This window comes from Chrysemys picta, chromosome 15 (genome assembly GCF_011386835.1).
Source record: "Chrysemys picta bellii isolate R12L10 chromosome 15, ASM1138683v2, whole genome shotgun sequence".
NCBI lineage: Eukaryota > Metazoa > Chordata > Testudines > Emydidae > Chrysemys > Chrysemys picta.
The window spans coordinates 25,501,377-25,529,139 of record NC_088805.1 but is presented as its reverse complement, the minus strand read 5'-3'; the positions used below and the strand labels follow the sequence as shown (position 1 = coordinate 25,529,139).

General features: G+C 46.5%; 1 protein-coding gene across 30 annotated transcripts in view; it reads right to left on the bottom strand.

The window, feature by feature from the left end:
• Positions 1–27,763, bottom strand: part of NCOR2 (nuclear receptor corepressor 2) — a 395,046-nt gene that overhangs the window by 226,869 nt on the left and 140,414 nt on the right. For all 30 annotated transcript variants that reach the window (XM_065568677.1, XM_065568676.1, XM_065568680.1 and 27 more), the window contains exons 3-4: positions 26,976–27,103; positions 9,327–9,507 (exon numbers count right to left, since the gene is read on the bottom strand). In XM_065568677.1, coding sequence (XP_065424749.1) covers positions 9,327–9,507; positions 26,976–27,103 — 309 coding nt within the window. The remainder of the gene's footprint in view (positions 1–9,326; positions 9,508–26,975; positions 27,104–27,763) is intronic.

The window sequence follows — 27,763 nt, the reverse complement described above, 5'->3', positions numbered from 1 at the left end:
CTCCAGCTCCCCGAGAGGAGTACGTGGCGTCGACGGGGGGAGACTTCCGGCCGCGTCTGGACCGCGGTAAGTTCGGACTAAGGTACTTCGAATTCAGCTACGTTATTAACGTAGCTGAATTTGCGTACCTTAGTCCGAAGTCCGGACTAAGTGGGGACCAGGCCACAGATACTACGGTGATGAGCTGATATAAGAAGCTGTATAGAGCAGAACTGGGGGTTTGCCCCTGAGATCTTTAACTCCCACACAGACATGCCACAAAAGGAGGGCAGAAGGCCATTAGGTTGAACAGATCAGCAGGACAGCACCTCTGACAGGACCTGGGCCAGCCTTAGCTACTGCTAAAGCAATCAGTGCTTGGGACCCCAGTCCTTCGGCACCCCACAACTGACCCTCCTGCCCCCTCTGTCCGTAGGATGGTAGATGGAGGAACCTCCTCCACCCCAGACCTCTCCTTCCCTTCTGCCAGCAGAAACAGATTGAGAGAAGAGGCGGCAACTCAGGGCCTGCTTCCTTCCTCACTTGCCCCCGCCCTAACTCCTATTTCTGTTTGGGGATCATGAAATCACAAGGCTGGTTCCAGCCTCAGCCCTGAACCCCGGGAGAGACCCCTAGATTATCACTCTGAATCCTCTGTTGGAAAAGAGGTGCTGAGAGCTAGCATTAGGTCTTTAGCCAGCGACTGAGCAAGCAAAAGGCTCGGCAGCTTGTCCTCAAACGACCCTCATACAGCACGTAGCAGCATTCCAGCAGTGTCCATTAGCCTCAGATTCCCCCCCACACCCAATGCCCTCTCAGCCGGCAAAGCATTTGATCACAGAACAAGGCAACGTTCGTTCTCTGGCTAAGAAATAATCAAACAGCTTCCACGTTAAAAAAGCAGACTTGGATCGAAAAAGCAAAGCATGGGGTATTTTTGAGTATTATTCAACTGGGCCTGTGGCACCGGAGAGCCCCTCTTTTGTTCTCGTCACTTGGGGTGCCGTTAAGAGACAAACCGCTATGAAGTGCTATGAGGTGAAGTCACTAAACTTCAGCAAGGGATGTCACTGCATTAAATATGAACGTGCAGAGGACAGCTGCCGTTCTCTGCTAAACCCAGCTCTGTCTTTCCTTTCCTCAACCAGAGTAAGCGAACAGCACTGACAATTACACAATCCCCTCTGCTATATTCCAGCTGCTATGACAGAAAGGATTCAGTGTGGAATATACATGCCAGCCCAGTGTGCAAAATGCATCCAGCCTGAGTCACACCAAACGCGGACTTCTTTCGGGACACGCACACAAATGCTGCACAGTAACACGTGTGGACTCAGTATGGTATCACCACTGTGTGTTGTTCGTTTCCAGCAACGCCCACAGTGCGCTAGGTGCTGTATAAACCCAAAGGGGGCACCACCCTGGAACAAAGACAGAACAAACTGGTCGAGAGGGGAGGGGAAGGTGTCCAGATAGTGGCCATCTATCACTAGACACATGTGCATGGGAAAGAGAATTCCAAATTAGCTTATACTGCTTCATGGTCTTCACTAACCATACCCTGTACAGGGGACGGGAGCACTTCCCCCATCACTGACCTGCAGCAGCATTCCATATGTTAATCCGGTAGAGCACAAAGAAAGCCTACATAACAGCTCGGGAGAAGTGGAGTATGCCAGATGACTGTGAAACTTCTGGAGGAGTTGAAGAAGGTAAAATGTCCCTGCCTTCATTGCACTAGGGCAAACGCAAAATGATGCCATGTGCACTTTTGGGTTGTTAATTACCATAAACGCAAAGAACCTTTTCTTTAAAAGAAAAAAAAAAAAATTGCACTCCAACTCAGCAGTGTTAGCAATGAACGTACCCCCCCCCAAAAAACCCACTCTGCTGGGGCCTTATTGGCACTCTGGGAACAAAACCACCTCCCAAGTCACTCTCAGAGCTTGGGGGGGGAGAACAAAGGGGGGGGGGGGTTTCAGCAAATCATAAGCCAAAAAATGCATTTTCCAGGTTGAATGCGGCAAACAGTTTCAGCCAGAAAAAGATTTGGGGGGGGATTGGAAAGGGTCTTGACATTTTCTAAACAAACCATTCAACATTTCATTTCAAAACGAAATTTAATTGTCAAACAATGTTCAAAATGTGCGTACGTTTTTTTTTGTTTTGTTTTTGGAAGAAAAACCAAAAATAAAATAAAATAAAATAAATAAATAAATAAATAAATAAATAAATAAATCAGTTTTGGTTCCAAACTACCCTGTTTGTTGTTGTTTGCCTCTAGCCACCACCACCACTCCGGGTCTTCCGTGGAAGATCCCCATCTAACTACTAACCCAGCCTAAACCTGTTTAGTGTATGAGAATTTCAGTGCTTAAGAGAGAGCTCGCCATTAAGGAGCCAGATTTCAAAAGCCTTGTAGCTACCATACATCTACATATATAAAATCACACATGTATCTGCAGCACACACAGCTTGTAACATTTCCCTTCAGAAGCAGAAAATCTAGCAATATTTCTTCCAATTACAGAGGCACAGTGTATGAAGTTAAAGGGTTTTCTTTCACCCCAAGCGGATTAGGTGAGATGTCACACTATACAAACCTTGTAATATTGATTGAACAGAACAGAAAGGTCTAATTATGTAAACGATGAGGCAGGTTCCCAAAAAGCAGCCAACCTTAACATATATCTCTTTTCCACAGTTATGGTTTGAAAGGCAATTTAAATGGTTGTTTTCAGCGTCAATCACCATAAATGAGCAGAAGGAAGTGAGAAATAAAAACCTGCATTCCAGGCATGAATTTCCAGGTGAATAATTCCCTGATGGAGTTTCTCATTGCGTTGGCATCTTTAGCCCTCCTCGACATGATTCATGGCTCTCTTGACAGGGCTGTCTTTTGGATGACAAGTTAAACCAAAGTCCTGATTATGTGTAGTCATTAAAGACCATGGATAGCACTTTTTGCCATGTCAGGGTGCTAACCCCAGTGTCCTTGGCAAGTTCCAGCTCAGGTATTTACATTCTGCCTGACTACAGTTTGAATCGGACACAATATTCTTTTTTGACTTTCTCTCTCCCGTGTTTGTACAGTGCATGCTATTGACAAATGAGCCTACGCATTTGACCCACAATAATTGCGTTGTGGTGGTGGCTCAAACAATTCCTGTCCGTGCAACTTAATGGATATTTTCCACAACCACAGCAAGCCACACACACACACACACACACACGTCAGCACATGCAAAAGCAGGTGAAGGATGAAATATGTAGCAGGCCAGAAGCAGCCAAAAGCACTACACCAACACACATGTGTTTGTATTGCAATAAAAATTAATCCATCCAGGAGGAGGAAAAAAGAAGAAAGGAGAGAAGACAAGCTAGCCAGCAGTGTTTGCAGTACAAAAACACAAGCAATGCAAACATTTCAGCTTTTAAATATGTCTGGAATGAGACAGAAAGCCAACAAGCCATTCATCTTCCCAGAAATCATTTTGAATCATCTCATTCCTAATCCCAAACCCTTCCTCCACCATCAGCTCTCCCCCCACCCAAGAGCGAATCATTTTTATGATCGGATTTTTAACCGCACACATAAACAGCCCAAGCAAAAGCCAGGCAGATGGATTAATATGTTGCATGCTGCAGAACCCTCCTACATCTGCTCAACTGCATGTCCTGATGCCACTTTCTAGATTAAACTGATGTGAATAGATGTATCTTTCTTTTTAAGACAGCGCAGAGGCCAGGTATATGCTCTCTTCTGGGTCTGCCCAAAGATACACCAAGTATAGACACCAAGAGCCAGCTTTGGAAACAGCAATTCTACTCCTCCTTGCCTGCAAAACCTTCAGGGCATGATGCTGTAGGTAACTGGCCTTTCATGGGACCAGTAAAACCACACCCCAGCACAGTGCCGCCTAGTGCAACAGCGTGTACTCGGATGGAAAAGCATCACTTGCTGAATCCCCAATACCCGCAGCAGCCTGGGGACTTCCTGCAGGTCTCCCATCCAACTAGTGTCCTGGTATGATCCCAATTAGCATGCAATATCTGACCTGATCACAATCAGACACACAATCCCTTCTGTCGACGGCTGCCATTACCTGTCCTGAACTAAAGGATGGCGTGCATAAGCCACGAGGCACCACAGTGACCACAGCCTCATTAAAAGAAGCCCTAGTTACTAAGCTTGGATCTACGTGGTCTAAACAAAATCAGAGAGGGGAAGTCAAAAGTGAGTGGAGGCTCTGGGTACAAGTCACAAGCCCAGTGGCTACAGAAAGGCACTTCGGTGATAGTTCCTGTTGTCAGACTTGTTTTATTACTCAGCCATTTTGCACTGTTGTTCCAAAGTAATAAATCAGAAGAGGGCCTTGGGTTTTAATGCAGCTCTCTCCAAACGTGGCTTTCTGGGGCCATTCCCACAACCTGGACCCCTTACCAACAAGCGGATGGAGCAGAGGTGTCACCTCGCTTTTCCTCATGAATTCAAAGGCAGGCCATGGGGCTCAGCGAGTTTCTGAATGCCCCGCTCCTCCTACGCATCCTGCCTGAATGCCGCAGCTTTCCGAGTTCAAAGAGCTGTGGCGTCCACACCCCCTTGGGCTGGATTACTCAATTAGGGATTATGCTTCTGCCAGTCACCTCCTAGCCAACTGGGGCCTCTGCCAAGGTCAACACAAGTTCCAGCCAGTTTCATTAATAGCGGTGAGACCCAGCCCACTGGAAACTCTGAGAGGTTAATCCCAGAAACAGATGAACGTTCCCATAACAAAGCCATGAAGAAAAAAACAGAACAGAAAACACAGCTGGTAGTTTACCAGCTAACCGTTCCGACTAGCTGCATTAGCAAGTTCAGGGCAGGTTGCAGACCAGCCCTGCATACAAGCCCTAACCACACTCCTGACATCTCACCTGAATCTCTAGCTGGGCCATAGCGTGGGCGAGCAGTTAGTGGGTGAGAGGTCACTGGAGTTTGAGATTTATGGACAGCTGAGCCTGTAGGGGTCACTAACCTTGAATTTCAGTTACTTCTAAACCCACGGCCACCTCTCACAGAGGAAGGGAAAGATTTATTTGAGGAAGTCTAGCTCGGAGTGGCACTGCCAAGACACCGCACAATGGAAGAGAAATGAATAGGAAAACACAGGAAACAGGACTATTGAATTCCTTAGAAGAGGTCTTTAATCCCTTGCAGGGCTGCATTCAAAGCATTAGTTAATGGGCTACTGCCTTTTCCATTGTAAACCCTGTTTTCCAGGAATTTATTATGACCTGGTCTCGGGAACGTGCAGTCAGAGTGAAACTTGGCAAGTCAATTGTTCGCCTGAACGTGTCATTACAAGTTTATTTTAAAAGGGTTAGTTTGGTCATTTTAAATATTTTTTTAAAATCTACATCAAATCATAACCCCTTTAGTTCTGAACACTTTGGTTCTGTCAAACCTATGTCTTAGCCTGGGTGCCACCACCTTTTCATAATGCCCCCTCCCCATTATTATTCTAGGAGTTACGGGTCTGAAACAAAAACATTTTATGTACAAAGACAAGCTATAAAAGAACTAGCCAACAATGGAAGTCACAATTCCAAGGGAGCATCTGAGTAATAATAATAATAATACCACCACCCAGCTCTTCTGTAATGTTTTTTCTTCACTAGATCCCAAAGGAGGCCAGTATTATCTCCAGTTTACAGAGATTCAGCCATGCTGCCTATGTATGTATAATCTATATATGTACATGAAAATCTCCGCCGCCGCTAGGATCAATGCAGAGACTCAAGGCGTGCTGTCTTTCGTCTGCATGGCTGGTGAATACACAGCAACGGAGACATCCGTTCATCTGCACATGAAACACGTGGGGGAGGAGGGAGCAAAGCTAGCAAAGATAAACTTGTAAAAACCAAGGGGAATGATGAATAAGTGTGAACACTAAGGCGGTGCTAAAAAAAGCAGTGTGACAGCAAAGGCCAAGTGTCTGCAAGGACAGTGCTAAGCGGGGATTAGCAACAAGGACCCGAGGACACACATACAATGCGCCATTTCACAAAGTCACAGGTGCTACGTGGGAAAGCTGACAGCATCCACAGAAGGGATCTTCACAGTCACTCATGAAGAAGTCACTGGCAGCAAAAGGAGAGAATCCCAGGCCAGCATGTAGAAGAGGTACTCCCTTCAGCCACACACCCAGGCAGAGGGTGGTCATACTAGTGAAGATTTACTTCAGATCAGAAGTCAGTGGAACTCTGCCAGGAGTGGAGAAATATTGCTGAAGATTTAATTAGACGAGCGAGCTGGGGTGCCTATGTAAGAATGGATTAGAATAACTCCATGAAGGCTAGTAGTTATTTTAGATGTACACTGACACCAGTGAGTGCCAAAAGGTGGCCTTTCTTGGTTTAGGGTAGAAGACAGCCTTGTTCTATTATGGGGGCAAATGGCCTAGATAAACCCAGAGGACCCTTCCAACCTGGTCTATAAGGCACTGAAAAGGCATACGATGGATCTTCTGGGATGAAGGGTTCTAGCACCACACCTGTGCTAGGCTTTCAAGAGATGTTGGAAGCCCTCACCTCCCCTCCACTTCAGTGGGAGCTGAGGACAATCAGCAATCCATAGTACGGGGTTAAGAGAGATCACTTAATTTCATTTCCTGGGTGATGGAACAAAGGAAAATTTCAAATGGTGATTTCAGGCTCCACTAAGATTCCCACCAGTTTGAAATAGCAGATCCTGTTCTCAATACAGACTCTGAAATTTCAAATCCCTCCAGTAGGAGCATATTTCTCCTGAATTGTATCTCACTGATCTATTTTTTTTAAACAAACACTTGACACTCCCAGAAAATGACCATAAGACGTGTCACAGACCAAGAAGCAACTGCTCTCTCTCTATACTCATTAGCTAAGGCTTCCAAGTGGCTTAGCTTATACATTTCTCTCTGGAAAACATCATAAGAACGGCCAAACTGGTCAGACCAAAGGTCCATCTAGCACAGTACCCTGGCTTCCGACAGAGGCCAATGCCAGGTGCACCAGAGGAAATGAACAGAACACGGAATCATCAAGTGATCCATCCCATATCACCCATTCTCAGCTTCTGGCAAACAGAGGCTAGGGACACCATCCCTGTCCATCCTGGCTAATAGCCACTGACGGACCTATTCTCCATGAACTTATCTAGTTATTTTTTGAACCCTGTTATAGTCTTGGCCATCAAAAGTGTTGATTGAAATAATGTGTAGATAGAGAAGCTTTTGACAGTTTCTCGACAAGAGCTTTTTGCTTTAAACCACATAGTCGAAGGGTTTGTTTTCCACCCCATCACAAGGTATCTAATCCAGCAGTCAGCTGAACACGTGGTTCCATCCCAATGGTGTTGAAAGAAAAACTCCGGGGTGGTCACACTACCTCCTCATTGATGATGCTTTCTGGAACAGTAGTGGCTGTGGAATGCAAGGGGCTAGGATGCCCAGGAAGGGTTATTTCAAAGGAAAATACTATCAAGGCTGTAGGGGAGAGATCTGATTCACCTGGGGAAGGTGTCCTAGTCCCACACAGTACTGGTCATTAAGTGCAGACTGCTCTACCCCTTTCCAATGGAGTCTCACTAATTATACACGAGGTGGGTATTCACCCACGAAAGCTTATGCTCCAATACGTCTGTTAGTCTATAAGGTGCCCCAGGACTCTTTGTCACTTTTCACTAATTATACAGGGATCTGAGCCATCAGAGCACTGGTTGTATCAGCTTCATTCCAGAGCTTCTCCGCCACCACCAGGGAGGTCCACCATAATAGTCCTCTGGGATCCCTGAACATCCTCATTCTCTCCAGCTTTGCACCCTTCTAGTTGAAACTACATGTCTTTCCCGCTCAGGACGGCTTGATGAGATTCCCCTGGAAGCCGAACAATGCCGTTCTCTTTCTTAGGTGGCATCTCCATTACTGGAGGTTTGCAACCATGGTCGCCCATGCCTCTAGATCAGGAGAAATCGCCATGTTCTGGCACTCCCAAGCGGGAAAGCAATTAGCGTGAAACGCACACACATTACCCCTAGATTTGGATACTTAACCTATTCATTTTCAATGCAACTTGGGTCCAGTTTTATTAATCAACGGGCTCAGAGTCCAAAGAACTCACATCGACAGCCCAGAATTAGATGCACCATAAAAATGAGCTATGGCTCGATCAGGCTAATGCCATCTGTCTGCCAACACTGACAGACATGAATCTGGACAGAATTTCAGACTGAGGGAAAAGTCAAATGCTGTTTATCCAAACGCAGCATCAAAACTGATCCAAATAAGCAGGAGTTCACTAAGCTGGGGATTTTTAAATCACAGTTATTACAGGGGGAGGCAGTGCCGTTTCAGACAAATGAGTTATTTTGTTAAATGAGGTTCGGATGAGGGAGGCTTCATTGTGTAAGATTATAAAGGGCTGCTCTTCCCGCCGTTCAGTGTGTGTAACTTATTCTCCTTCATCGAGATGACTCAGAAATGTTCACAGCAAGGGAAGTACAACTGTAATGAGGGGAACAGAGCCACCAGCCAGCCACAGAACACTTCACACACAGCTAGCAAATAGACAGACAGGATGAAAGAAAAAGATCAAGTAAAATTACATCAGAGGGCCCAATATCCAGAGGAGCAGGGCTTCCCAACGCCATGCGGGGTCAAGGGCAGTGTCAAGCTGCTCTAGTGACTGGAATGTCTAACAGCCTAGTAAACGCATGCATATTATACTAGTTACAATGAAAACCTACACCCCTTAGAACAGGGCATCCAGCCCTGACAACATCTAGCAGAATGCTAGAGCCATCAAGGCTGTATTGCATCAAATGGTGCATGGAGCCTTCAAGGAACTACAGAATTACAGGCCCCATAGGCAAGGCTAAGATTATGTCACAGAGGTCACGGATTTTGTGATTTCCAGAGACCTCGGAGACATTTTCTGCTTCAGCCCAGGGTGGCGGGGCTGGAGCTGTCCGCTGGTGGGGGCCCCCGCAGTTTCCAGCCGCTGCAGGCGCCCAATGTTCCCAGCTGCCGCAGGTGCTGGAGCCCCCCACAGCAGGGCTCAGGCTCTCATCTCCCCGTCAGCCCCTTCTGTCACAGTTATTTTTAGTAAAAACGAGGGACAGGTCACAGGCTTCCGTGAATTTTTGTTTATTGCCCGTGACCTGTCCCTGACCTTCACTAAAAGTAACTGTGATAAAATCTTAATCTTACCCATAGGCAACCTGTAGGAGCCAGGCAGTAAAGCAAATGCAATTCCCACAGGCGCCATAGAACACATGGGCTGCACCTGCTTAGCGCCCTAAGGCTGTGTGGGGCTCTTTTCCTTACCTTTGAGAGATCTTCCGTCCCTCCCTGCTGATTTTGGTTGAGTAGAGGCGAGTGCCGCATCAGCGAGTCTTGCAGCAGGTCCAGCCGCGGACGTTTGGTTTCAATGAACTCTATTTCTGACTGTTTGCTCATGTCAGAGAGATAGGAGTGGGGCTCGGCTCTCAGGTGTAACTCCTGCGCCCTGGGGAGAAAGCGAGAGGCAGTTTTAGAGTCACAAGCAGCCATTCTAGCAGGCACGGGGCTCCCGCGTTTCCACATTGAGAATTCCTAAAGGGTTATAACCCGACAAGGGAGGATAAAGTGTTCAACTTGATTTACACTTCCCAGGCAGCTAAAAACCGGTGCTCGTCGGTTTTGTGCCTCACAACACACACCACACCCCTCCCCCCCCCTGCGGTAGGCTATCCAGGGAAAAGATGGACTGGCGGGAACGGCACCAAATGGGGATTCAGAAGATCTGGATTCATTTCTCAACTCTGCCAATGACTTCTTGTCTAGTCCTAGACAAATCACTAGATTTCTCTGTCCCTCAGTGGTTTATCTGTAGGGTCCTTTGTTTTTAGTTTTTATTTTATTTAATTTTTCCCAGGAATTTATCAATGTTTATTACTACAATAACAAAAACAGGTAAAAATCGGTGGGAAAAAGATTAATTTTGCAGAGTAAATATCGAGGTTTATTTTGGTGGACGGAAGGATGGGGGAAAGTATTCAGTAGATCAGCATTTCTCAAATTCTGGATCAGGACCCCAAAGTGGTTCGAGACCAGTGTTCCCTCTAATTTTTTACATCCATGTGCGGAATGAATTTTGTTATGTGCATCAATATGGAGGGGATATGTGACCTTCATATTGGTGCACATAATAAAATTCATGTGGTGGGGGCGGGGCCGAGGGGTTCAGAGTGTTGGAGGATGAGGGCTCTGGCTGGGGGTATAGGCTCTGGGGTGGCGCTGGGGATGAGGAGTTTGGGGTACAGGAGGGGGCTCAGGGCTGTGGCAGAGGGTTGGGGTGCGAGGGGGTGCGGGCTCTGGGGTGGGGCTGAGGGGTTTGTGGGAAAGGAGGGGGCTCAGGGCTGGGGCAGAGAGTTGGGGTGGGGCCAGGGATGAGGGGTTCAGGGTACAGGCTGCCCTGGGGCTGCGGTGGGGAGAAAGGACTCCCCCCAGTCCTCTCTCACCGCAGCAGCTCGGGGTTGGGGGAGAGGCGCCTCTCCCCAGCCATGGCAACTCCGGCACGGCTAGGCAGGGGGAGGGGCTCCTCTTCCCCGGCTGTGGCAAGTCCGCACTTCGGCAGGCGGGAAGGGACTCCTCTCCCTGGTAGCTCCGGCGGGCCTAGGCCAGGCTGGGCCGAGGGTGGGGCTTCTCTCCCGCAGCCCTGGTAAGACCAGGGCAGGTCTATGCTGGGGCTGGCGGGGAGGGGTGCCTCTCCCCTGCGCGGGGTTTAATAGGCAGCTGCACAGCCATGCAGCTTAGAGGGAACTTAGGTCGTGACCCCCTTTTTAATGGGGTCGCCAGGCCTGGCGTTAGACTTGTTGGGGCCCAGGGCCGAAGCTGAAGCCTGGGGTGGCGGGTCTCAGGTTACAGCCCCCTCACCTGTGGCTGAAGCCCTGTGGCTCCGGCTTTGGCCCTCATGCCCGGGGCAGTAGGGCTCAGGCTTTGACTTTGGCCCTCCTGTCTGGGACTGCAGGACTTGCGGGGGCTCAGGCTTCGGTCCCCCCTCCTGGGGTCGTGTAGTAATTTTTGTTGTCAGAAGGGGGTCGCAGTGCAATGAAGTTTGAGAACCCTGCAGTAGATTAATGCTTCGATGAATGGAATTCAATGTGGTTTGCCGCAGAACTAAAACAGCCACCTCTGAGTTTGAGAAAACAATACATCTCTAATCCCCAAATAAAACTTTTTATTTGAATAAACAGTTTACTGTTGTAGACATAGAACTATTAGTCTATAAATATTTAGATTTAATAATTGGGCCCCACCATTTGTAGCACATACATTCAACTTAATCCTTTTCTCCTGTTTTTGTTTTAAACTTTTGAATAATTCCTGGTGTTCTGAACCGTAAATCGGAGCTGCTGGAAGCGGCGCGGGCCGAGGGACGTACAGGCCCCTGCTTCCAGCAGCTCCCATTGGCCTGGAGCAGCGAACTGCAGCTAGTGGGAGCCGTGATCAGCCGGACCTGCGGATGCGGCAGGTAAACAAACCGGCCCGGTCCACCAGGGGCTTTCCCTACGCAAGCGACGTCCCAAGTTTGGGAAACACTGTTCTAGACTAATACATATAGCTTTACTTCAACAGGCAGCTTTGCATATACACACAGACTAATGTATTATCATAATACATATATCTCATGCAATGTAATGTGTTTTCCTAATAAAACAAGTTATTTGATTGATACAAAAGCAGGGTGAAAAAATCGGCGGGGGGGCGGGGGGGGGGGGACCTCACCAGGCTTTGGGTCAGGCCCAAAGCAATTAAAGAGAGGAGGGATCCTCCTGAAAAATAATCACATTCAGTCCATTTGATGTGAAAGTTTTCTGTAAATGCACCAACGGGTTTCCATATCAAATGAATTTAGTTTACGAGATAAAGAAGCCCCCAATCCCTCAACTGTTGGGCTTGCAAACTCAGCATGCGTTCCAAGAAGCAAGCCAGGATCTTGCATATCACCACCAGTAACAAAGATTCTGCAGGCCAAACTACACTGCCAGTGACAACCCCCATTGTCTGCCATGGGCTTGGCACAGGGGAAACTGCTGGAGTTCAGTAAACAATTCTGCTGATATACAGACAGGAATCAAATGTGGCTTGTTCACTTTCAGTTGAGGAGATAAGAGGATAAAGATCAGTTCCACACTTGCATTATTTTTGCCACTTAAGCCTCCAAGTATAGCAGAGAGGAAATTTGCCCTTTACGTAGCTACTTTTCAAAGTAAGACTCTGAAATACCGATCATTTCACTTGAATGATACGGCGCTTTTCTAGCCAGCCTTGAAACACCCTGTGGCACCTCTCAAGTTTCCTGTTCTGCCCAGTCCCCGGGGGGCAAATTCTGTCTACCCACCACTGCAGTTCAACATTTCATGTTCTGCTCTAACACTAAATAACAAACAGCAACTGCTGAGCAGGGAGGGTGTTGAAATATTTCAACACCCAGACTCTGGTGCACAAAGGTAATTAAAATCAGAATCCTGTTTTCTTAAAGCATATATTACCAAGGAGCTGCTAATTGCCAAGAGACTGGTCTGAAGCTTTAGGACTTGCAAAAACCCCCACAAACCTAGATTCAAGCGTATTCATTACATTGAGACATTTTTCAAGATAAAATAATACAATTTTAAGATCACAGTTCTCTACCATGACTCAGGACTATACTGTGCCAAGCAACTATTACATTATAGGCTACTTATTTTCTTTCCATTTCCACATCCACTGGAACGTCTGTTGACTTTCATCCTGAGGAATTTCAAACTGCTCCTGAGATTACTTTACCCAATACAATTCCTTCAGCCTTTCTTGTTTGGAAATAAAATGCTATTGCTAGAAATCTTCACACCTTTCATTCTCCACATTCACGCCTGTAGCGAGATCTTTACAATGGACTTTTATGCAGCAATGGCACTGCCATTAGAGTAAAAATAACTCCCGCTAGAAAAAAGTTTAGTTACATTCTGTTTCAGTTAATGTTGCATTTTCTCCAAAATAGACCCACCTGGCCATTTCATTCCAGAAATTTCCAGTTCTTGAAGTGGGCTGTAGTCCACGAAAGCTTATGCTCTAATAAATTTGTTAGTCTCTAAGGTGCCACAAGTACTCCTGTTCTTTTTGCGGATACAGACTAACACGGCTGCTACTCTGAAACCTGTCATTATGCAAGGCACTGCATTTAGCCGTATGGAGTGGAAATCCATCAACCTCATGATTGGTATGCATCCGAAGAAGTGGGCTGTAGTCCACGAAAGCTTATGCTCTAATAAATTTGTTAGTCTCTAAGGTGCCACAAGTACTCCTGTTCTTTTTGCGGATACAGACTAACACGGCTGCTACTCTGAAACCTGTCATTATGCAAGGCACTGCATTTAGCCGTATGGAGTGGAAATCCATCAACCTCATGATTGGTATGCATCCGAAGAAGTGGGCTGTAGTCCACGAAAGCTTATGCTCTAATAAATTTGTTAGTCTCTAAGGTGCCACAAGTACTCCTGTTTTTAAAGGAAAAGAGCGTTTCTAATGTCATGTTCAATTGCACAACCAGTAACTAAACACCAACGGGCTAATCTTTGGCAACCGACACTTGGAATTAGTAAAGTATAAACTGTTAGGATTTCATGCAAATTACTAAGCAACTCCCAGTGCAATCAAATGCGTACTGAGAGTACTCATCAAATTGCAGGGTCAGGCATTGTTGCAGATGCCCTCCTACAAATAGATTTTTTGTCATACTGTACTCATGGCTGCTTTTAAGTCTGTATCATTTATAAAAGTGGGGTTGTAACAGGCTTGCAAGGTTTGCCAGAAATGGCTAGGAAAGTGTTACATGGATTTTGTTGCTTCACTGACTAAGGTGTCATTAGTTGAACATAAAGGAAGTTGAGCGTGTTTTCCTCTAGGGGGAGACACGCTCTAGGGGGTGTGCTGAGCAGAAGGAACCCTGGGAGCAGCGAAGCCAGGGAAGACCTGAGCTGATCTTGACTTTATCTTCTCATTTGTTTTGTTAGCAAAGTCAAATCTCCAGGAGGGGGTGCGCTTGAACTTTTCAAACCGTAAAGATAAAATAAATAATAATAATAATTAATAATGAATAAAGTTCTTGCATTAACTAAAACTGCCCTCAGTGTCTCTCAGAAGGACATCACTTTGTTCCTCAAATCAACGGAACCTTTTGGGTTCTCCTTCACGTCTTTTATAACCACGTTCTCCAATGGGCTGCCAACTCTGGGTGAGACAAAAAGCGGGATGAGGCCAAAACCTTTAACACTATTACATATTTTTCAGACTGTTATCACCATTCCTCTGGCAATAATGAAGTTCCTCGCTATTTAAATGGAAGTGTTATCTTTAAAGGACACACTCAACGCCAGCAGACCAAAAAAAAGGGACCCACGAGATGGGATTTTGATACGTGCACACAACACTTTCCCCCAGTTCTGAGTTTGGAGCATGCCTGGTCTTTGTCGGAGACCCCAAGAGATATTCTAGTGCTCTGAGCACTTCCAAAGAGAATCCTGTGACTGGAGAGATGCTGAAATTCATCACACACACGCATCCTGGACTGGTTCTGTAAAGTTGCTAGAAGTGTCGTTTTAATTTAAAGTCAGTCTGTAGGCCTGACTTTGGTGAAAAAACATCCTTTTTAGAGATCTGGCAGGAAGTACTGCATGGAAGTGCCCAGAACACTGCTGGCAGCACATAGATTAATGAGGATCATATAAAAGATGTGTAATTTCCAAAGCAGTTAATGCTTTGGACCCATTAACTTTAGCAGTCTCTCTTTGAAATATACATCAGAAAAATCATTTTACACAAGGGCTCCCAATCGATGAGACTTTCCTCAGAAGCGACCTAGAGTAATTGAAAATGGTGACAGTCCCACACCGGTTGTGTCCCATTTCCCTCACCTAACCATAATCTCCAAGCTCTACACTGGGGAAACTGAAGCAGGGTTGTAGGACACAGCATGAAATTCTGGCTCCACTGAAATCAATGGCAAACCTCCCACTGATTTCAATGAGGCCAGGATTTTATCCATACCGTTTACAATGTCAGCAGCAGCCAGTCTGCGTGAGGGCTCCTCCCAATTTTGTTCACACTGGGGGAGCAGAACCAGTTTTAGCAACAACGGCACAAGTATACTGCATCTCTCAAATGCAGACAAGGCCCCAGATGCCAGCAAAAGTCTCTAGAATGTTTTTTCGAGGCCGATCAACAGGCCCCCCTGGGTTGGAAACTGATTTGCATTAACTGGTGGCTTTTTTTTTGCGCTTGTTTCTCTCCAGCTGAGAAGATTTTGGTGGTTAGCAGACAAAGATTTTTCTGTTACAAAAGTGTTTAATTAGAATATAAGAATGACCATACTGTGTCAAATCGATGGTCCTTAATGGCCCAGTATCCGGTCTTCCAGCAATGGCCCGTGCCAGATGCTTCAGGGGGAATGAAGAGACCAGGCAATTATCGAGTGATCCATCCCCTGTCAGCCAGTCCCAGCTTCTGGAAGTCAGAGATTTAGGGACACCCAGAGCATGGGGTAGCGTCCCTGACCATCTTGGCTAGTAGCCATTGACAGACCTATCCTCCATGAACTTATCTAATTCTTTTTTGAACTCAGTTATACTGTTGGCTTTCACAACATCCCCTGGCAATAAGTTTCACAAGTTGACTGTGCATTGGGGGAAAAAATACTTCCTTATATTAAACATTACATTTAAACAAATTACTCACTAGACTATCAAATCCACCACTTACAGACAGATGTCAAAATTCCTTTGAAAAATACTAGGTATTAAATGGAGTGGATTTATAACAAATGCCCACAACCCCTTATCTCTAAAGCTATCCAGAAAAGGAGAAGGAAATATCTGGGCCATGTTTTAAGAACAAAGCCCTGTCTGCCACGGCAGGCGTGCCACCCGGCAGCTGAAACAACAAGGAGTCAGGTGGCACCTTAAAAGACTAACAGATTTATTTGGGCATAAGTTTTCGTGGGTAAAAAACCACTTCTTCAGATGCATGGAGTGAAAATTACAGATGCAGGCATTATATAATGGCACATGAAGAGAAGGGAGTTACCTCACAAGTGGAGAACCAGAGTTGACAGGGCCAATTCGATCAGAGTGGATGTAAGCCACTCCCAATAATAGATGAGGAGGTGTCAATTCCAGGAGAGGCAAAGCTGCTTTTGTAATGAGCCAGCCACTCCCAGTCCCTATTCAAGCCCAAATTAATAGTGTTAAATTTACAAATGAATTTTAGTTCTGCTGTTTCTCTTTGAAGTCTGTTTCTGAAGTTTTTTGGTTCAAGTATAGCTACTTTTAAATCTGTTATAAAATGTCCAGGAAGATTGAAGTGTTCTCCTACTGGCTTTTGTATGTTACCATTCCTGATATCCGATTTGCGTCCATTTATTCTTTTACGTAGGGACTGTCTGGTTTGGCCAATGTACATGGCAGAGGGGCATTGCTGGCACATGATGGCATATATAACATTAGTAGATGTGCAGGTGAATGAGCCCTTGATGGTATGGCTGATGTGGTTGGGTCCTCTGATGGTGTCACTAGAGTAGATATGGGGACAGAGTAGGCAACAAGGTTTGCTACAGGGATTGGTTCCTGGGTTAGTGTTTCTGTGTGTGATGTGTAGTTGCTGGTGAAGGAACACACAAAAAGGGACTGAGTGAAAGAATCCCTCTGTCAGACACTACTCAGTGAAGGAGAGCTTACGGGACTTAACAGAGGACATGCCAAAAGCGGCCCAGGACAGACAGGGATGGAGCAGCCTTGTTTATGCCCTAAGTGGCGTCTGATGGCACGGGAAGGATTCAGATGATGAATTGTGTAAGTACAGAACAGTTAGCTCACCACTTGCTTGAACTTTGATTTTGCCAAATCTCCACAGAAGTTTGACTGCCTCAGGCCAGGCTATCATATGTGGTTCTTCATAATGCCACCAGTGGGAAGTCCTACCAGAGGGCAGGTAGCTTTCCCTCAGCAGCCTGGCACAAGCCTTTCAGCTTGCTTCTACCAAGTCAATCTCAGTTTAGGTGAAAGTACTGGGTTTATTTAAAACTTGAATATTTAAAAGCTTCTGCTAAAGGAAAGAGCTCCACGCACACTGCCTGTTTTATTCATGCACAGAACCAGCATAAACTTTAACACTGTGCCACATGGGACAGCACAGGCTGACTCAATAGAAAGAGAACAAGTAATCGTGTGCGTCTTTGGATTGTCAGCTCTTCTTTCCCTAACACCTTAAAAATTTGGCGTGTGGGCGGATAATACTTAGTTCATATTTGTGCTAGAATCACCATTTATCCTGAAGATTGTAGGGTCTTCCCAATTTCACCAGGAGAATGACACCTTGCAAGACTATTTTCCCCTCCCAGAAAAGAACTCTGGGTCAGCATATCATTGCAAGGAAACTGCTTCGTGAAGTGACTTATACAAACATCACTGCGTCACAATGAAGTTCTGTGTCACAAAAGTGGCAATGCAGAAGAGTTTGCCCTGTGGGATGAAATTCATAATGATGAGAACCCTACATTTCTAGTTTTCATTCCAAAATATGAACAGCTCAGTGTTGAGGAAAGCAAAATATCAACCAAGCAGAGTAGTGAAAGCTTCCTTGCATTACTCTACCCAAGCCACACTGGTCCAGTCACGCAAAGCACAGGACTTCTCCTCAGAACAATCTTCTCCCATCATGGCAAAGGAGACAGATGTATGTAAATTATGAAGTTGACACTACCATGTTCATTTCAGCATGACCTGAGCTTCATTTGAATCCAGGCCTTGGGAGAACAAGGGCTAGGAGGTAAGATTCCTGTGCCTGTTTTACAAAAAATAAAGCTATATTGAAAACCTCGCCCTTCAAAGGACCTGATCCGCTGAGGTGCTGAGCACCTTAACTCAACCTAGCTTCAATGGGAATTGAAGAAGCTTGTTGGAGCTGATCTTAACATAGGGAACCAATATCCAGATGTGGCTTTCATCCATTATTTTCCCACATTGATTTTAGCAAAAATCACACCAAGAACATAATTTTAATGTTGTGAAAAAAAAAAACACATGACGGGCTATGGCTGGAGCGGATCGAAGCCAGCATTACAGCCTTTAGCTGAAAAGGGGGCGGGGTCACCTTTAAAATAGAACCTTAATTAAGCAGAGTAAATAAAAGCAGAGTGATCGCGCTGTTAATTCTGGAACATTTGGTGCCATTTGGCCCAAAACCGATTAAGATGGAAAAACTGCACATTATTTCCTTAGCCGCATATTGTGGCGGCTTTCTACACGTTTCCAACTCCCATGACTCCCTGGGCTCGTCAGTCAGGGGGATTAATCATACTCAATAAACATAGCAATTAGGCCATCCCTCATTCTATAACACACGTGGCTACTCCTGACTGCCACAGAAACCTGGCAGCTGGTTAACAAACCCTAAAAATCATTATCGTCAAAGGGAACATACTTCACATCAGTGCTGGGTGAACTCTCTAAAACCCGAATCGTTGCTCGGTGGAGAAACTCCAAAGACAGGGCATGGCTCACAAACCGGTGATATAATCTACCTCCCCTGAAAACAGTGACTCACTTTACCACCGATAAACATGTGTCCCGTACATTACGGCTACAATTTCTCCCAGTGAAACCATTATCTAGCCAAATTTTCTTGTATTAATAAGAAAATTTGACTAAAATCCGTTACACACACACACACTCCACCTGCCACGCTACACTCAACCCAATTATTCTCATTTCTCCTACAGATTAAAATTGAAAAAAAAAAAAAAATTCAGCCCTGTAATCTTGCCAGAACATTCCTTTGCAAGTATTCATGGTACGACTTGTACCAACAGTAGATCCTGAAATACTTTTCTTAGCTCCTGCGTTCCAGCTGGCACAGTCAACTGAACAAGCTAAGGGGAAGTCTTACGGCTCCTTCCAAGAAAAAGCCTGCAATCAATAAACTGTCAGGGAAAGCAGTGAGATGAAATGCAGAGGTGACTTCCCCAGAGCAATGCCGCCAACAGGGTTCAAGCCTTCCTTCCTTCAAGCCAGGATCACAAGAGAGCTGCCAGTTCCTAGCCATCCACAAAGTGCATGGACAGTTCCTCCTAGATCAAAACCCAGAGAAGTTCCTTTCCCTATGGGTATTGCCCTGCTTGTGCAAAGGGAAGTGTCAGCAGCTACTCCAAGCAGCAACTTTTGCAGGTCCAGGCTGCCACACATTGGAAGCGGGGAAGATCGAAAGGACAGCACAATGTCCCCCCATGGCAGCCAGTGGGAGCAGTGCCAGAAAGGTGACCACTCCAGGATGTACTATGTGTTGTATAAACCTTTTCGCCAGCCCCTGTTGAAGCAGCAGGGGAAATCCTGTGAGCGCCACCCCAATGCTGTGGAGATCCAGAGTGCACAATACCTCCCTGGAAACACATGCTCTGGGGCGCAGCAATGCTGACCACTACCTGTCCCCAGGAACCCTTCCAAAAGGTTCATGTGAAAGTCAGCTCCAGTCCCATCACCAGGTCTATTGCCTGCCCTTTCTGAGTACCCATATCTGCAAGCCCTTCTTTGTCACAACTGGTATCAAACTAACCTCTCTCAACAGGGTGCCCAGTGTCCACCTCACAAACAGCCCACCACCACCATAACCGGCACCAGCTGGCCATCCCAGGCGAGAAGCTAGGGCTCCGCTGGATTTGAACTGGTATCCTCACAATGAAATGCTCTATAGCCTATTGCCATTCCACTGAGCTCCTAAAGCCACTCCTCAGTAGCGAAGATAGACTAATCGACAGGGCAGAGAGAGACACTGCCTTGGCGCCAATCATAACCTTTTCAATAACAATCCCAGGTGGAAGATGCTACACAAGTCCTAGGGAATCTCAATGGGTTTTACAAGCATTACAACATTCCTGTGGAGTAGGTCAATGGTGTCACCTCAGTGTACAAAGCACGGCGAGGCAAGGGGACTTGCCCAAGGTAACAACATCAGGTCTCCTGAATCCCAGGCCACACTTTCCCTCTATGTAAAATAAGTTGCATCAACCCCTTTTCCAGTGGAGGAGCATCAATAGCACCTATCCGACTGCCCCAACTGGCGGTCCCAGAGAGGCCAGCGTTGGATGGGTTCAAAATACTGAATTTCTCCGGGCTGGAGGTGCTCCAGGTCAGGTGTTCGGCACGCTGGCCAGGCAGCGCAGGGAAGTCTGCCTGGGCTGCATCTGTTCTGTGAATAAACACAGGCCCTCAGTCTCCAGGGCCGTCAGTCTGGCACCTTCCACTTGTACCAGACTCGCTCTCACTTATTTTTTTTAAGGGCGTGGGGGGAAAAAGTGATTCTGACAGAGCGTCAGACGCAGCAGCCAACACCAGACAGGCTGTTTCCTCTCAGTATATTCTAAACGAAGGGGGGGGAGGGGGAGGGAGGTAACAGCCTAGAAATCCATAAACAAGTACCTCACACCTCCCGCTGCTGTGTGCCAGGCAGAGTATTACACCACCAAAGGCGGGATGAGACTCTTCCTTTCAGACAGAGCATACTTTTGTGCCTCCCCCTCCCCCCGCCCCCAATTCACAGACATGTTTTGTGTTTGTCATCCCTCAAAGCCCTGCGTGCTGAGAGCCAGCTGCCTCCGCTTGCAGCCAATCCATCGGAACACCGGAACAAAGCCAAAGTGCTTACAGATGCGCCTTGCTTGAACCTGCCACGGGGGACTCAGCTGCCCGGATTCCTGAGCTGGTTCTCTCCCTTCAGCACTGGGGTTTGCTTCTGTGCCAGGGAAACCCAAACTAGTCACTGTGACAGACACCGGCTACCATCCTGTCGATGACCTCTCGAGGTCCCTTCCAGTCCTAGAATCTCTGAAAAAAATCCTGCCTTGCTGCAGCCAGAGGGCAAGACAACAGGGACGTTTCTCTGCCTTTTTCCGATGGTACCTCGCCTAGTAATTCAAGTATGTGAAAGAGAGGCTCTTTCTAATCAAGATGACTCCAAAGATTATTTTAATCTTGTTTTCACATACAGTAGAACCTCAGAGTTACGAACACCCCAGGAACGGAGGTCGTTCATAATGCTGAACAAAACATTAGGGTTCCTCTTTCAAAAGCTTACAACTGATCATTGACTTAATAGAACTTTGAAACTTCACTATGCAGAAGAAAAATGCTGCTGTCTCTATTTTTTTGTAGTTTATATTTAACACAGTACTGTACTGTATTGCCTTTTGGGAGGGGGGGCGGGGGGGTCTCTGGGGCTGCCTGATTGTGTACTTCTGGTTCCAAATGAGGTGTGTGGTTGACTGGTCAGTTCGTAACTCTGGTTTTCGTAACTCTGAGGTTCTACTGTATCGTTTTAGAGGGGATGATTTCAAAGGCGTCATTGATTTCAGGGTTAATCTTTGTTTTTAAGTGTGTGTTTTTAAAATGTGTCTCTTTTGGGGAGTTGTGTCTAGTTAAAATTTGAATGTATTTATTGTATTATGTGCAGCGGCCTATAGCTAAAATGCTGTTTTAATAAATATTCCAACCAGATTCCAGGAGCCAAGCAGTCTTGAGGTGGGCAAGTGGAGAGTACACTCCAGATGAGCACACCAAACAACTTGGGGTCCAGCAGCAAGGTGCCCAAAGGGTTACGTCTACAGCTGTTTCACTGGGATACTGTTTTAGAGAATAACTTCACACCAACAAGAGATGGGAGCCTGGTCCCATGGGCCTGATTTTTTAATGTATTTAGGCACCTAAGGATGCAGATAAGTGCCTAGTGGGATATTCACAGGTACCTAGAAACCCAATTCCCATTGAAATCAATTGTTTGATAGATTTCAATGGCAATTAGTCACTTCTGGAGAGGGGGGGGGGAAATAAATAAGAGGTGCTTGGGAGGGGGGGAGGAATAAATAATAAAAAATGTATCATACTAGGCATGCTACATACCTTTGACAATCTGGCCCCACATCCACAAGCCCTGGGCTCAAGTCCCTCCTGAGTTTAATAGTGTTGGTGCGCTCACGGAGTGGAAGAAGGCAAGGACACGTTACATGGGTTTCAACCAGGCCACAGCTTTTTCAGTCAAATCACATCTAAGGCTGCCAATCAGGGGATAGCCCAGAGCTGTCACACCCCACTGGTGCTCCCAATCATCACACAGGGAGGGTGTCTGGGGGCCTCCACTCACCTGCCAGCATCCCTTCCCTTTCAGGGGTTGAGGCAAGAGAGGACCTCAGGAGCAATACCATCAAGTCCCCCCAGGTAGTGCCCCAGCCCTGGTTTGCATTTCATAGAATCTCAGGGTAGGAAGGGACCTCAGGAGGTTCTAGTCCAAACCCCTGCTCAAAGGAGGACCAATCCCCAACTAAATCATCCCAGCCAGGGCTTTGTCAAGCCTGACCTTAAAAACCTCTAAGGAAGGAGATTCCACCACCCGCATTCCAGCGCTTCACCATTCTCCTAGTGAAAAAGTTTTTCCTAATATCCAACCTAAATCTCCACCACTGCAACTTGAGGCCATTACTCCTTGTTCTGTCATCTGGTACCACTGAGAACAGTCTAGATCCATCCTCCTTGGAACCCTCTTTCAGGTAGCTGAAAGCAGCTATCAAATCCCCCCCCATTCTTCTCTTCTGCAGACTAAATAATCCCAGTTCCCTCAGCCTCTCCTCATAAATCTTGTCCTCCAGCCCCCTAATCATTTTTGTCCTCCTCAGCTGGACTCTTTCCAATTTGTCCACATCCTTCTTGTGTGAGGCCCAAAACTGGACACAGTATTCCAGATGAGGCCTCACCAATGTCGAACAGAGGGGAATGTTCACGTCCCTCAATCTGCTGGCAATGCTCCTACTCCTAAAGGGTTAGACATGATGCCCCCATCTCGTAAGGAGATGCCCTTGGGATACCCACTATATTACCTTTTTCGGATCTGCAGCCTAAATCATTAAGTCCCCACACTGGGCACCTGCCGACCTAACGCAGATCCACACTGTGCCCCCCAGGAGGGGGAGAATCCCTGCTCTCCGGCTGCCCAAAACCCAACCCCTAGGTTTTGCTGCGAGGAAGGTGCAAAAGGCAAAACCCATTCTACTGTTATGGAGGGAAATTCCTTCCCACTCCGAATGTGGTGACAAGCACAGCCCGCAGCAACCTAGATAGGGAGGGAGGGTGCTTTGACTGCTGGAAACCAGCAAACAGAAAGCGGCTCTGAGCACATGCTTATCATGGCTCCAAATCTAGTGCGAAATCCCACGAGACCTCAAGCCTACCCCAGAAGCCCTGTGGGAGCTGGAAAACTCGCAGGATCTGGCCCGTCCTGTCCTTTTGCCCTCTCCCATCGCAGGAGCCATCAAAGCACAATGCTCCCTAGGCTCTCCTTTATTTGCCACTTCATCTTAGCAATTGCAACCTTTGCATAAGGATAACTCCTGGGGCACTCCTTGGGGAGAACTCCTGTTATCCATGAATTTGCAAACATCATTGCCAGTGGCGCCGAGATTTCTTCCGCTAATTCCTTCAGTACCCTGGGGCGAATAGCATCAGGCACCACTGATTTGAATTCATTCAAATTGGTCAGAAGATCCCCGACGTGTTCTTCGTTTATCCCAATCTGCACCCTTGTCTACAGTAACTTCGCTAGTCGTCCCGTCATGTTATTTTTTGTGAGAAGACTTCAGCAAAGTAGACACTGAACAACTCCACCTTCCGATCATCCTCTGTTACCAGCTCACCTTCTCCACTGAGCAGAGGACCCATGCTGTCGTTCATCTTTTCTTTAATCAGTGCTTGAAGGGTTAAAAACATACTATTCTTGGTCAGATTGGCAAAGACCCCAGGGGAGGGGGGTGTCACCTTCTTCTGAAGGATGAGGCCTGGGTCATTTGCAGGTTTAAACTAGTGTAAATGGTGGATTCTCTGTAACTTGAAGTCTTTAAATTATGATTTGAGGACTTCAGTAACTGAGCCAGAATACAGGAGGTCAGACTAGATGATCATGATGGTGGTCCCTTCTGACCTTAAAGTCTGAGTCCATGACCACACTACACAGGATATGCTCTATTCCAGGGGTTCTCAAACTGAGGGTCAGGACCCCTCAGGGGGTCGTGAGGTTATTACATGGGGGGGGCGCGGGGGTCACAAGCTGTCAACCTCCACCCCAAGCCCCGCTTTGCCTCCAGCATTTATAATGGTGTTCAAGTGTTTTTAATTTATTAGGGGGGGGGGTCGCACTCAGACTTGTTATGTGAAAGGGGTCACCAGTAAAAGAGTTTGAGAGCCACTGCTCTATTGTACATATCACATAGCATATGAGAGGCAGATGTTTCTGAGCCCCTTTTGCATTTGGCGTTCTAAGAACTGCTCATGTAAAAAAGTCAGTCAGTCATATCAGCAGGCTGCTTTTGTATTCCCTCTGGTATTTTGTTATACAGGGAAACAAGAAATGAATGTAAAAAGAATACATTCAGGGCCTTGAAACAAATTCTTACTGGGCAAACGCCCAGGAAAGGGTAGGTCCGGTTCAGGATTTTGCCAAATCTCATCAGCACACTCATAATTGTAAAAACTAAAGTTAGGGGCTGTTTCTACCCAGGTCCCATTTACAGAGGAGGATTCAGAGAAACACTTCTGATTTGGCCCACTTCCAACTTTGTTTTCGGGTGTTACACTATGGAGAAGTTACCACTGAGAAATCAGAGCAAGTCAAAACAATGCGTCAGGCAGAGAGATGGATTATTAGTCATCAGAACTGACACTACCTCTTTGCACACGTGCCCGAGGCCTGCACTCAGTCCACATCCCAAGTACATACATCACCATGCTGGAAGATGCAAAGGGGAATTTCAGAATCTGTGTTCTATTGCCAAATTCTCGCTTGTTTGGCTCGACTTCATCGGTCAGAACTGACGCTGCTGGGAAAACAGGGTATTTTGGCATTTCTGGCCAAAATCTGGAGCAATCCATCATAAGGTTCATGCACTTACCGTGGAACGAACCTGAAGACCTAATGTATTGTGACAAAGCTCCTTCTCTATCTTGGTGGGTCCTGCGCTTATTGGTGGATTTTCTTGCCTCAGAGATTCACCATGTGGGTTGGGGAACAGCCCAGAGACCTTCCCCTCTGGTAGAACCCACAGGCCAGGTCAGTTGGGAGGTTTGGGGGGAACCCGGGCCCGCCCTCTACTCCAGGTTCCAGCCCAGGGCCCTGTGGACTGCAGCTGTCTAGAGTGCCTCCTGGAACAGCTGCACGACAGCTACAACTCCCTGGGCTACTTCCCCATGGGCTCCTCCAAACACCTTCTTTATCCTCACCACAGGACCTTCCTCCTGATGTCTGTTAACGCTTATACGCCTCAGTCCTCCAGCAGCATGTCCTCTCACTCCCAGCTTCTTTTTTTTTAATATATATATTAAATTTATTAAATTATATTTAATATATATTTTTAAATATATATATATATATATATATATATATATATATATATATATATATATACACACACACACACACACACACACACACACTAACTGGAGTGAGAGCCTTTTTATACCAGGTGTCCTGATTAGCCAGTCTGTCCTAATTGATTCTAGCAGCTTCTTCTTAATTGGCTCCAGGTGTCCTAATTAGCCTGCCTGCCTTAACTGGTTCCAGCAAATTCCTGCTTGTTCTGGAACTGCCCCTGTTACCTTACCCAGGGAAAAGGGATCTACTTAATCTGGGACTAATATATATGCCTTCTATCACTCTTCTGTAGCCATCTGGCCTGACCCTGTCACAGTATCTTTCCCTATCTCTAACTATTATGATTTTGGAAACGCAGAAATGTATTTCTGATCCAGCCATAACTGAGGGCTCAGTGATTCAGGACCGCACTAAGCTATACCCAGTAGCAAGACTCAAACACTGTTTTGCATAAATCTACTGTTCTATGGTATGTATTTCACTTCCAGGCTACTTCTTCCAAGACCACTCGGTGTCAAATGCAGAAGAGAAACTGTAACATGGAGAGCGTGGTGTTTTGCAATGACACCAAGAGCGCCGGCCTTTGTAACTGGTTAGCTCCTGTGGTTAGTACATCTACAAAACTGTTAGCCGCACTGTGTTTGCCTGAGCCGCACATGAAACACCTGGCCCACTCTTCCCGGGGTTATCGGCGAGCGTGATGGGAAGGCAATGGGACCTGGCAAGAATGAAATGAGTGGCAGATGCAAGTGGAAAGGAGAAATTAAAAAATATAGGACGAGAGCAACAAAAGAAGAAGTGGAGGTGAACAATGGAACCCGACCATTCTTGTTCCTCTAACTCCTCCCTTTTGCCTTTTAGAGTTAAAACCCAAACCAAAAACACTGCATTCACTTCCCACTCAGAGAAACCCACAGAGCTGATCGAGCCAATGTACAGCTTCATGGAAGCCTTCTTGTTTAAAGTTACCCAGCGGACAGTAAAGGAGTTAAGAAAACGGGACAAGTCATAAATCAGTAATTACACATTTGCACCAGCGCAACTGAACTCAGAGTCTGGCCCAGGGAACAGAGAGAGAGAGTACACACAGCTGGTTAGTCTAGCATTTTCTAGCTCAGGCTCTCAGATGTTTCCTCTGGCTTTAGCACCCACAGAGAACCAAAAAAAGCACACACCCGCAGGCCCAGTGCCCTCCCACTTAGCAGTGGCATCCACTGGAAACGGGAAGGACAGCCCCAGACACACAAGGCCCTTTCTTCCAAACATTTGGCATGTAGGAATGAGTATGGGGATTGAATTATACTGGAAAAATCAGAAGAGCTTTTGCATCATCAAGTATAATAAACTTCATTAAAACACATGGAGCTCATAATAATAGGCTTAGGTCTTAGAGCACTCATAACTTCCAAGAGCTGTGCGAACAAGAAGAAATGAGGAATTCAGACACAGACACCCCAGGGGGAGACTCTGTGGGTAAAATGCCCGCCTCCTTACCTTTCATTCCCTGGCTGGAATTCAGACAGCAAGGAAGGCCTCCTCCGCTGCGGCTGCATAATAGATCCAGGTGGTAGGTGGGAAGTGTAATCCCTGGGATGATGCTGATACTCTAACAGACCCACATCCTGCAACAAACAACATAGAAAGAGAGCTGTTATGCGGATATCAGATATTCAGAAGACCACGATCACTTGCCTTTACATCTCAGCAAAATTATGTGTGATATTCATTTAAGAACACCAGGTGCCAGACTGAATTCACTGGGGAGCTCTGAGCTCTCTTTATCCACCATGTAAGGGGGAGCAGTGCAAGGGTCCCTGAGCTGCCTTACCAATGAACCTCAAACACATGTTGGGTTGAGATTAGGGTGACCAGATGTCCTGATTTTATAGGGACAGTCCTGATATTTGGGGCTTTTTCTTATATAGGTTCCTATTACCCCCTACCCCCATCCCGATTTTTCACACTTGCTGTCTGGTCACCCTAGTTGAGATGGTCTCCGTGGCCTATTCAGTAAGTCCTGGGCCCCTCTGCTTGGACTGCTCAAAAGGGCACCACAACTGCTAGGGTGGCTGCTTGTCACATAGCCACACGTCCACTCCAGTCAACGGACTCAGACCACCAACTCATTTAGCCTTGGGCACAAGTGATCCGGGCTGGGTTTGATCCTATGACCTAGAGCTGAAAGGCCCCGTCATCTTTCACCATTTCCCCTGAGCTATTCCCGTTCCCTCTCTCCTTCCCTCCACACAAAAGAAATATGGCTAGAAGCTAACGGTTACTGT